General features: G+C 22.1%; 1 protein-coding gene across 1 annotated transcript; it reads left to right on the plus strand.

The window, feature by feature from the left end:
* The first annotated feature begins 1,417 nt into the window (after nt 1-1,417).
* On the plus strand, nt 1,418-9,865 carry LOC112603944 (ubiquitin-like-conjugating enzyme ATG3). The gene is made up of 7 exons (XM_025352770.1): nt 1,418-1,886; nt 2,145-2,333; nt 2,395-2,523; nt 5,290-5,499; nt 6,551-6,697; nt 8,029-8,156; nt 9,654-9,865. Exons 1-7 carry the CDS (start codon nt 1,815-1,817, stop codon nt 9,802-9,804), a joined length of 1,026 nt encoding a protein of 341 aa, XP_025208555.1. The 5' UTR covers nt 1,418-1,814; the 3' UTR covers nt 9,805-9,865.
* The last annotated feature ends 2,459 nt before the right edge of the window (nt 9,866-12,324 follow it).

Consider the following 12,324-nt stretch of genomic DNA (forward strand, 5'->3'; position numbering starts at 1 on the left):
TAGCTATACTAGTTGGAGTAAAAGCAGACCTATAGAACTATTTTATAGTGAGTGTTATTATTATTATTATTATTTTACACATTATATATAATACAAATAATAAATAATAGAATATTTTGTTATTAAAAAATTAAGGTAAAAACAGCCAAGGAGGAACTAATTTGTTTTAAATAGGACTTTTATATTATACTATTCGGTAAATGAATTTATAATTATTACTAGATTTATACAGTGATATTAAAATGGTTTTATCCTAGTTGATAAACATATTTTTACTGACGTTACAAGTAAAATTGAAGCTATTAATTTAAAAAAAAGTAATCATAGGTATTTTGGTATTTACAATGTTTAAATTTTTAAACATAAATAGTCATTTAATAGTAATAATAGTTGTCATTTTTAAAGATTAATGATTTACATACCCACATATTTCCTTAAAAATTAAGCTTTGTAAAAATCCAACGTGAAAACTCAGTTAATGTTCTTACGTTTAAGGAACTTCAAATATGTCAGTTTATTCTAATATTTAAGCTCATAACTAGAGCTCAGATATTTAAATATATATATATATTTTTACTGTACTAAAATGTTGAGTGATCAACTGACAACTATAAACATGAATATTATACCTAAACAATTTCAAACATAATATTTTGAAAATAATTGCAAAAATTAAATGATTTAGGTTATTTTTATTTATTTACATATTTTTCAATTTTTTTATTGTTAACTACAAATTTGACTCCAAAATTAGGCGATTGTGAAAAAAAATGACTTCTAAGAGAACTATCAATAATAATAAAATATAAAATTTATTCATAGTTGTGTTTGATGTGGCACTTGAAAAACAATACTCATTTTAATTTAATAATTTATATTATTTTATAATTGTGTATTAAATATATAATAAAAACGAAATAAAACTAAAAATTGTAATATTAAAATGTTTTTTTTACTTATATGAATTATATTTATACATTTTAAGGCCATTTCAGTGTTTTAAAGCGCTTAAACTGTAAATGTATGTGTAATTCGGTAGGTAGCTACTAGATTATAGTGTGTTAATTTCCGGGCTATACCCATATTAGCCCCATAACTGAATGTTCAGTAGTAATTAGTAATGTTCAAAATGTACTAATTAGTAAGCACAGATATGTACAATATAGTATATACCATTATCTGCAGTAGCATGTACCAAATTTTATCGTAAATCGGAACACTCATGAATCATGATAAGGTTCAATCTTCAATGGTTATGATAAATGCAATAAAGATAATGTAGATTTTGTATTATTGTTCACTGACATTATCTATAAGTATTAATATTATCATTTTTACTGCTCAGGGTCATTAAATTACAAAAAACGTGTTTGAAATATATTTTTCTTATCATTTATCACTATACACACATACCTTGCACACATACACACACACACACTTATTACATGTATAATACCACTTATTTACATTGCAATATTACAAAAGTTTTCGCTATATTTTCTTGTATTGTTTGCATGTACCTTTAATAATTATTACGTAATACGTATTTACATAAATATAAAGATTTTACTGACCCGTAACTGGATTGTCGAACAATAACATCACGCGTTTCCACAGATTAAAACAAATTTCTGTTAATTGTTTGCGTTGCGGTGTAGCGCAATAATTATAATTTACGTACCTGCAACCTAAAAATTTGAGCAATAATTTTCGACGACGTGAATCGAACGGGTTAATTTTGGTCTCATGACTAGTACTTACATTAAATTACATTAAATCAATCAATTCAAAGTAGTATCTACAACAAAATTATCATGCAAAACGTTATTAACAGTGTGAAGGGCACTGCATTAGGTTTCGCTGGATTTTTGACTCCAGTTTTAAAGGTACTTATTATTTTTTCACGTAAGTATAAATATTTTAACATACTTAAAAAAAAATTTTAAACAAACTATATTTTGCCTTCAAAATTAAAATTTTATTCATTTTGAGAAGTAAAAGATTATTAAATGTCTATTGATTGCATTTTGGCTAGGTGTTTTCTATGAAATTAATAGTAACTATATTTAAGATATGTTTTGTCAATGACTATATGTTATTATTTAAATATTATTATATTGTAAATGAATCTATGTGTTTAATAGGAATCAAAATTTAAAGAAACTGGTGTAGTGACTCCAAATGAATTTGTTATTGCTGGTGATCACTTGGTACATACATGTCCAACATGGGAATGGGCTTGTGGTGATGAGTGCAAGACTAAATCTTATTTACCGAAAAATAAACAATACTTAATTACAAGAAATGTTCCGTGTGTACGCCGATGTAAACAAGTAAATAATTGTTTTCAATTGATTTAAATATATGATACATATCATTTATAATTATAATTAGATTGAAAATTGCGAAGTTCAAGAGAATATTGTAGAATCTGAAGAAGGAAATGAAGGATGGGTTGAAACACATCACTTTGATTATACAGTCTCACCTTTGAATGAAAAAATATCAGAAATATCGTTAGAAGTATGTAAGACTAATTTATTACTCAAAAAAGTAGATGGTTACTTAGAAATATTTTTTAAAACATAATCATGATTTATGTTCTTACTAGTAACTAGTAACTACTAATGCGAATCTTAGGACCAAAATGTTTTTTCTTTTATCATTTTCAAAATAGAATTATAACCGATTTTTTATAAGTATTTCAGTATTTATGATAATTCAAATTACATTGTAAAATTTACAAAATAAATATTATATGGTAAATTGTAGACAATTTACCATGAGGATATTAGGTAACTCAAACTGGTTTTATAGATCCATAAGTCTGTCACTATTGTGTAAATTGCAATAAGTCTGTATAAAAAAATTTTTTCTAGCTTTTTCACTTAAAAAAAATAAAAACTTATCTTTATTTTCAGACTTTTTTAAGCCTTAACAAAACTTTAGAATATAGTGACATTTTTAGAACTCATTGTATTTAGTCAGTGCATCATTTATTACATTAATAACTGTATTATTAGTTTAGCTTTAGTTTCAAATTTATTAACATAATTTTTGAGTTATTGTTGAAAATTTGTTCTTTCATGGAAAAATGTACATATAAGTATAATTTTAATTAGCAGTTTAACTTAATTTTTTAATTACTAAAATTTAAGAATTTAAAATGTTTTATTTATTATAAATGATTAAAAATAGATATTTTTAGATTTAAATTGCTAGGAATTATAGACCATTATTATTTTGATATTATATAAAATTTAACTTATGTATTCTTAAAGTATTTGGGATATTTTTTTAAAGTATGTCACTTAAATTGTTTCATAAAAATTATTTTTAAAAGTATTTTGTTAAGTTTAAAAGAATTTATCATTAGATATTAAAAATAATTTTGTTTAATTAAAAATTTCAGTAATTTAATTTGTACAAATGTTTCAAAATAAAGTGAAATATTTCTATCCTAGTCTTCAAATATTATGCAATTATAATCATTCAAATTAGTACATACATTTTAGTTCAAAAATTTAAAATTTATACAAATTTAATTTTAAATATAGTTATCACAATATTAATTTGTCTTGAGTCATATTTCAAATAAAATTCAAACTCTTGGTATATTATTTGTTAATAATTGAACCAATTTATTATGTTAATAAAAATTAAAATAATTAATAATATAGTTTAAGAAAATAGAGTTTTAAAATTATATGTTTTGTTTTAATAACCTATTTTTAGAAAACTTAAGTTATATTTTTGAAGATCTTCCCAAAATATTTTATCTCAACACATAAAAAATGTAAGAAACTGAAATACATTTAAATTAATTTTTTTATATTACGATACATTTTTTACAATATGAGCTATAGTTTTAGTTAACATATTTATGAAGTTATAAAAAAACTAATAAAAATTTAATTCCAACTAAAGCATGTATGTTTTAATAAGCATAAGAACTAAAGTCACTGTTTTTTGCCCAATGTGTACGATATCATAGAATTTATATCAACCATTGACTCACTTGGGCACCACACATTAAAAGCAAAATTATCGTACTAAATTACTTAATAGTTGTCGTCTCTTACAATTCTTATTAACATCCAAAAAAATAAAACTGCCTATTAAACTATTAATCTATAAACTTCTTATAAGACCAATGGGTCTTATTGTATCCAACTCTGGAGGACAGCCAAAATATCTAACATTCAAAGATTCCAAACAAAAATTCTTCGTATCGTTTTAAAAGTTCCATTCTATATTTCTAACAAATCTCATCCATTCTGACTTTAAAATACCAACTGTCACTTAACTAGCCAAACTTTATTATAACTATAAGCATTTCAATAGCCGATTAATCCAACATCCAAACCTTCTCATAAATCAACTCTCATTCATAACCATTCCAGTTAATTCTCAAAAGAGGTTAAAAAGACAGTGGTATCGTGACCTGCTAATATAAATCAGAAAAAAAATGTTATAATATTTAACTTTTAACTTTTTTTTCTCCTGACTATGTATCTCCAATGGGAAATCTCTTCACTCCATCATTCCAATGACTATTTAATATTTATATTATCAATTTAACTTATTGTTCATTTGTTTGTAACAAATTATTAAATTAAGAATTGTTAAAAAAAAAAAGTCACCGTCTTACTTTTTAGCATTACATAAGTATATTAAAACAGTTTATCGGACTATTTTAAAATCAAAAGTACATATTATTTGCATTTAGTACAAATAATTACTTATACTCTGTTAAGCAATCTCTTTTGCTAATTCTGCACTCCTTGGTTAACTGGAAATATTATATTAAATAATTTAAATGGTTTTTAATGTTTTTATACATAATTTGTCTGTTGGATTTATTAAAGTTTCAAAGCATTTGTAACAAAACTCTCTTGCTCCAATTTAATAAACCATATTGCACTAATATAATTATCATACAATGCTTAATATGCTGTTCTAATAACTTACATACTTAACACTACCATAATTTATAAAAACTATAACTCCAGGTATGATGGCACAATACAAAATTATTCGCTAAATAATTTTATTTTTAATACCAAGTAATACGTATAAACTCGAGATAATAGGTAATGTTTTACATTTCATATTGTGATGCATGTGAATTATTATTATCAGAAAAAAGTATTATCAAAATCATCTTTTATATTATTAATCATATAGTGCATTCACATGGTTTAATGCCATTTATATACAAGATGAAAACATTTGTATTTAATTGAATAAATGTTGTACATTATAATTTTAATACTTAAATGTTTGTAGGAAAACCCGAACAGTTTAAATGTAACAAGTCTTAACGAGGATAGTCATGTTTTAAATAGTGCAACCAATGACAACCCAATTGTAAGAAATATTAAAGTAGACACTCAAAATGATCATGCTATTGATGATGAGGAGGATGATGAAGAAGAAGGTGATGCTATTGATATGGATGCATTTGTTGAAAGTGGTTTGCTTGAAGACGATGATTCGGTTAGTTTTTTTTATATTTAAATGAAAATAATTATGGTGAATTGAATGTAAATTTTATTAGATTGCTTTTAAAAAGAACAGTTAGTAAATATTTACAGATTAAAATAAAAGTATATCTTAATTAGTATAATATATATATACTAGTTGATTCTTTTATTTAAACACATTGATTGTTTTAAAAACTTTTTAAAATTTTTAAAAAAATTTCTATTTTAAAACTTTTTTATGAAATACATTTTTAAATTATTATACCAAAACAGAATTTGTTTTTGAGTGCTTTGATTTATAAAAATTCAATTTTGGACAAGTATTTTATTTGTTATGTTATTTAAAAATGAGCTGTGGCACAGGAATATCCTGCAAAATATTGTTAAAATTTTAGATTTAAACTTTAAATACTGTAATTTGTTAACTAGCTGTCCAGAATTCGATTTTTATCCATCAAAGTACTTAAAAATAATATTCTGTTTTGAAATAAAGAATTAAAATTACACATCATTATAAAAAGTAACTACTTAAAAAAATTTAAATAATAAAAATGGTAATTTTTTTATCAAATTAAATGTGAAAAGGTTATTTTTTTATGGTTAAAAATCTAAAACTATGTAAAAATTGAAATATTTACAAAAAAATTTAATAGGTTATAAGATAATTAATGTTTCTATTTAACAATCACCTTGTATTTAGTAATAATATCATAAATAACAACAAATAATAATGGCTAATATTTAAATATGTTAATAAATTATCATAAAATTATTCTTATATTTATTATTATTTACTAATAAATTTAAATAAATGATTAAAAATATTTCTTGAGTAGAAAATGATTTAATATTCTAGTATTTATTTTTTTGAAAGTCTAATTTATGAGTTATAATTAAATCAGTAAATTATACCATGGTTTTTTTTATCTTTTTTTTCTTATTTTAGTATATTTTAAAGCTATTATACAATTAATTATATTAGTTAGTTATTTTAAAAATCATTTTTGTTGATTTAAAAATAAAAATAATTTGAAGTTAGATTTTACATAAAATTATTTTTTAAGGTGACTGTTTATCCAGAACATACAAAAGAAAAAAAGTTATCTAGTTCGTCTGTTGATGGTATATTAAAAACACGAACATATGACTTACACATAACTTATGACAAATTCTATCAAACTCCAAGACTATGGCTTTGTGGTTATAATGAAGTAAGTGTCTAAAAACATTATTATGTAGTATTTGAAACAAAGCTCTGAGTAGTTTTTAACGTTAAACTCTTTTTAATTTTGTGTGTGAAATTTCTGTATCTTTCTGAAATCATAAAAATAATCTCAGCCTAATTACATTTTATTCTGTCAAATTTTTGTTGACACAATTGTTCAAGATATTTTTATTTATTCTATATTAAAAGGTTTATATTTTAATCATAAAAATGTAATTTTCAATACTATTTTACCTTACATATATGATAGGTTTAATGTATAATGATAAATAGTGGCACTAAACACGTAATTTTATGAGTTGGTACACCCCTATATTTAACTATAGTGGTGATCAGTAAGTGCCAGATGGTTAGAAATACCAACATTTTCTGTCTTCGTCAATACACATCTTCATATGGTCATAAAGAGTAAAGACATGTATTGACATATACATTTATTTGGCACTAAAAACATAATAGAGCTAAACATTTCTCAGCACTTAAAAGTGATTCAATATGCAAATCACATCTTATAAAATTTTAAGATGGTGAAATTACCAATAGCCTCACTAATCCTTTTTGAAATATCTATTTTTTAAATTACAGATGTATAAAAATGATATAAATTGTTTTCTGTTTTAAGATTAAACATTTCTTTACATAATAATATAAACTTACTATTTATATTATTATAGTCTTTTGTTTTTTTTCTAAAACCGCTTTGAAGTAGGTAAGCAATATATAGGTAATTTTCATTTTCAGTATGTATGACTAATAAAAAAAATATAGATTTATGAACCATTTTACCCAATCATAATTCATATTATTTTGTGGTGTTTCAATTTATTTAACAATAAATACTATCGTGTAGCATTGATATTTTATATGTATCAGTATTAAGGTTTGATGTATGAATGTATGATAAAGTGATAAATTAAAAATGTATACTAATCATAAGAGAATAAGAGACAGTTATTTGTGAATAGGTAAAAGTATAGCTATGGGGATATGTAAGAAATAATAACTATTTACTAATTAGTATCTGAAGTCCTAATAGGTTAATATTAATAGGAGTGATAAATTGTAAGCGAAGCGAGCCTCTTTGTGATGGCTGTATTTACAATGTAATACCTAATGTAACCGGTTAATGGGTGTTGGTGGTAATTAATTTTTATGCTTTGTCCCATTAAATGAAATACAATTCGGCATCACTGGTAATAACATTATCTTAATTTTTACTAAATATGTTTGTATATGTTATTTAACATTTGAATGATTAATATCAAATTTTAAAACTATTTTTTTTTTTATGAAAACAATATAATTTATGAATACTAGAATCAAAAACCTTTAAATGTTGAAGAAATGTATGAAGATGTGAGTCAAGATTATGCAAAGAAAACTGTTACCATGGAATCACACCCACATAATCCAGGTCCTTCTATGGCTTCAATACATCCCTGCAAGTATGTATATTTTTAATAAAGCCGAGTTTACAGTTTCAGATCTATCAGACAATTTACAGAGTTGACTGAGCTCAAATCTTTAAAATGACAATATAGCTGTAAACTCGGATTAAGATCTATTTATTATTATAAACTATTAATTATGTATAAATATTTAAATCAATTCTTGTGATTGTATATTTTTAAATGAATTAATTAATGATAAAAATGATTATTGGGTATTTAACAAGACTTCCTTATTTTATTATTTTCAGTAAATAATATTGATAAATACAATAAATATAAAAAAAAAAATAATAAACTTAAAACTATTAGTATAAATTATTTAGTCTGCAAGAATTAAGATATTATTTTTGTTTTATTTATTCATTTATTAACCAATTTGTTGTAAAAACATTTATGAGTAATAATTATAATTTCATATTTATCAAAAATGTTTTAGTAAACAATTACTGATAATTTACTTTTTAAAAATCTGGACACACCTATAATTTATATGAGGTAAAATAAAAATTACACTTCTCTTTGTTCAGAATCAAAAAATAAATTATCTTATAAGTAAGTTAGTATAATTTTTATATAGTTACTATCTATAGTATTTTTACTTTCTTGAGAAGACTACTTAAAATCATTGGTATTTCTGAATATTTTTGACTGGAGGATTACACACCATAATTTAAAAAAACTTAAAAAATTAATAAATAAATTATGAAGTGATGTTAATATTTGATAAAAATTATTTTAAGTAAAAATTCATGTATTATCTATAAAACAGTAATATACAAACATTTTAAATATCATACATAAAATAAATAAAATCTTTTATTTTCTCAAATTTAAAATAGTAAATTTTAATTTCATTTGTTCGCTGTGTGATTTAAAATATCTAAGTATTACAATAAAGTAAAAATTAATGTCAAATTAAAAAAGATTTATTATTATCTATCTATTGGGATGACATACTTGCACACAATATTAAAGTTAGATACCAATAATAGTAAAATAATGTTCATAAAAAAATATAAAATAAAATATTTATATCTGACACATATTATTTCAACAATTATTCAAAATAATTTGATAGTATAATATAGTGAAACTTAAATTTATTGACACCCATTATTAGCAGGCATTTTTAAAATTTTCATAAAATAAAATATATACATAGAAAGATAAAACTTCTAACTCTTCAAATGAATACGTTTTAATTCCCCTGTGCCTAGGGGCAATTAAAATTGAATTTCATGAATAAATATTAATAATTATAAGAGAACTATTATTATATATAACTTCTTCAAATTTAGGTAATTAATTTACTGTACCTTTGAACCTGAGTTTACTAAATACATACCTAATATATCCTTTCATTTATAGACACACCTATGCTTAAAATAACAGTTAATGTTATTATAAATATATCATTTAAATATTATCATTATATTTTTAACTAATATAAAAATTGTTGATATTTAATTAATTATTATTAAATATTTACAGACATGCAGATATTATGAAAAAGTTGATCCAAATGGTGACTGATGGCGGTAAAGATTTAGAAGTACATATGTACTTAATTATATTTTTGAAATTTGTTCAGTCAGTTATACCGACTATAGATTATGATTATACTCAAAATATTAATTTATAGTAAGAGTCGAGTTTTTCTATAAAAATATGAGAGTATAATATAATATTTCAAATCAAAATTCATTCTAAAAAAGTAATTAATTAATAATTGATCCAATTAAAATCAACTGTTTATGTGGCTAACCAATCAATACATTAAATTGTATTAACAATTGTTATTTTAGTTACTATACTATATGTTAACTACAATTTTATGTATAAATTAATAATTTTAATAAATAAAACTTATTTTATTTGTAAAGATTTTACGGTCAATGAATAACAGCTAAAAGAACATATTTACGAATGTACTTATTTTACTTATACCTTAATGATGAAATATTATTTATAGATATTTTTATAATGACTATCAGCGAGATTTCAAACTTTATAAAAATAATTGAATATGACAAAATGTATTTTTAGTATTTACAGTCAGCTGGTAATTTAAAATATAAAAATACAAATTATTTACAATATTTCTTTTAGATACTTGTTATTTTTTTTTTTTAAGTTTTCACTGTTGAAATATTTGCCATTTGTTTATAGTTTTATTATTAATTTATTATTACTTAATAAATATGATAACAAATATTTTGTTTACATGAATTTTATCTTCTAGTCAGTGCTAGCCTAGCCAAGGTTATAAATAATTAATTGCTATACTGTATACCTAACGCAAGGTTGAAAAACTTGCAGGAAAATTATTGTTATTTGAGATCCATAAAAATATTTTAAGCCTAACATGTATTTTTGAATACTATTTAATCATTTAATACATATTAATATTAAAATATTTTTATTTATTATATATGCCATTAATTAACAAATTATCGCATTCTATAAAACAACTGTATAATAATATAACTATTGTTCTGTTATGTGTGAAATATACAATTTTACCCTCTTTTACGTTTTGGTATGATGGTATGTATAAGCAAGTATTTTAAAATGGATACTTGAGAAAGAGCAAAACAGGGCTTTATTTTAATATGTAAATGTATAAATGAAAAAAATATATTGTAACTCATGATTCATTTTTTGTCTAAAACAAAATATCAAAACTTAAATTTTGAAATTATTGAAAATGTTTTTTTCTTTTTTATAACATTATCCTCATACAAATTTGATTATTTTAATTGAATGGACTATCACTAATTACTCTCCTAGCCTCGAAAAAAAAAAACTATGGATATTTTTTATTTATTTGATATTTTACTTTAACCTTGGGAAATTTTTTGAATAGGTACTTTATAAAAGTTGATTACCTATTACTTAAATTTATTTTTAAACTAGCTTTTATTCAGATATAGTAGGTATTTCAGGGTTACCCGAAATTATATGCATTTAAAAATTATCAAATGTATTATATTACGCTTAATAATATATGTTTAAAAAAATAAAACACCATTTTTACACCAAGAATAATAATAAACTACTAAACTTCTTATCAGAATCAAAAATACTCAAATAATTAAAATTGTAACAGACTTAATAGATTAAAGTATGAAATTTCAATATTATAAAATATTCAAAAGGAAACTAAAATTATTGTGAATACCTATTGCAAATTATTTAAAACAACACATCTAAAATTCGGAAAACCTAAAAATTAACTTTCAAAATAATAGAATTAAAACCACATGCTATGAATAAATTAAAATATTTATTTTAAATACTAACAATCTAACTTTTAGACTTTTTACTATGATATTTAAAATTAAAATAGAAAACAACTTTTAAGATAATAAAATATAAAAATGCAATATTTTATTAATTATAAAATTAATAAAAAAAACTAAAATTTAACAAAACTTCTCTGAGAAACAATGTCTACAATTTGTTTTTTTTACAATAAAATTGATTAATCATTAAGTATATACGTATTATATGAAATAATCCTCCAAATATGCAAAATATGCAAAGTCAAATTTAGTATGATATGAAGAGTTGACATTTCAAACTCCCATTAATATGCATACACTCTGTACAAACATGCAAATGCATATAATTTCAGACTCTAGTTATAACACTTAAGTATCTTAATAAGTGTAATGTGTTTCGCTTCTTTCAAATTCTCAACTAACGCATTAAGCTCTACATAACTTAACAATGTTCCAAGTGCTGGGTAGTTTATAATTATAGTATCCTAAATAACACTGTTTACACATTTTTTTGGAGTAGATACTATTTAAAGCATTTTTACAACATTGACATTAATTATTAAAGTATTGCTAAAGTGCTATTAATTATTGTAGTAATACCACAAATATTTGCATGCAACTTATGCAAATAAGTACTTATATTAAATTATTATTCAGTTAATAGTTGGATGCCCATCTATATAGATTTAAATAATAAAAATTAATGTTATAATTATTACAGATAAATATTTGTATTGTATCCCAATAGACAATTAAATAGAATTATAGTCATACCTCGGTTATTTTAATTTGTAAATAGCATTTGATGTCAAATAATATTTATAATGTTATAGTTATTGGTCATGACTTGTGACATATTTTTGGGTCATTGAGTAACT

The sequence above is a fragment of the Melanaphis sacchari genome, unplaced genomic scaffold, assembly GCF_002803265.2.
Source record: "Melanaphis sacchari strain LSU unplaced genomic scaffold, SCAv2.0 Contig116_pilon_pilon, whole genome shotgun sequence".
In the NCBI taxonomy this organism is placed as follows: Eukaryota; Metazoa; Arthropoda; class Insecta; order Hemiptera; family Aphididae; genus Melanaphis; species Melanaphis sacchari.

Coding starts and splice junctions, on each gene's coding strand:
- LOC112603944 (XM_025352770.1), top strand. CDS start 1,815: ATGCAAAACGTTATTAACAGTGTGAAGGGCACTGCATTAGGTTTCGCT. Junction 1,887..2,144: donor TTTTGACTCCAGTTTTAAAG/GTACTTATTATT, acceptor TGTGTTTAATAG/GAATCAAAATTTAAAGAAAC. Junction 8,157..9,653: donor GCTTCAATACATCCCTGCAA/GTATGTATATTT, acceptor AAATATTTACAG/ACATGCAGATATTATGAAAA.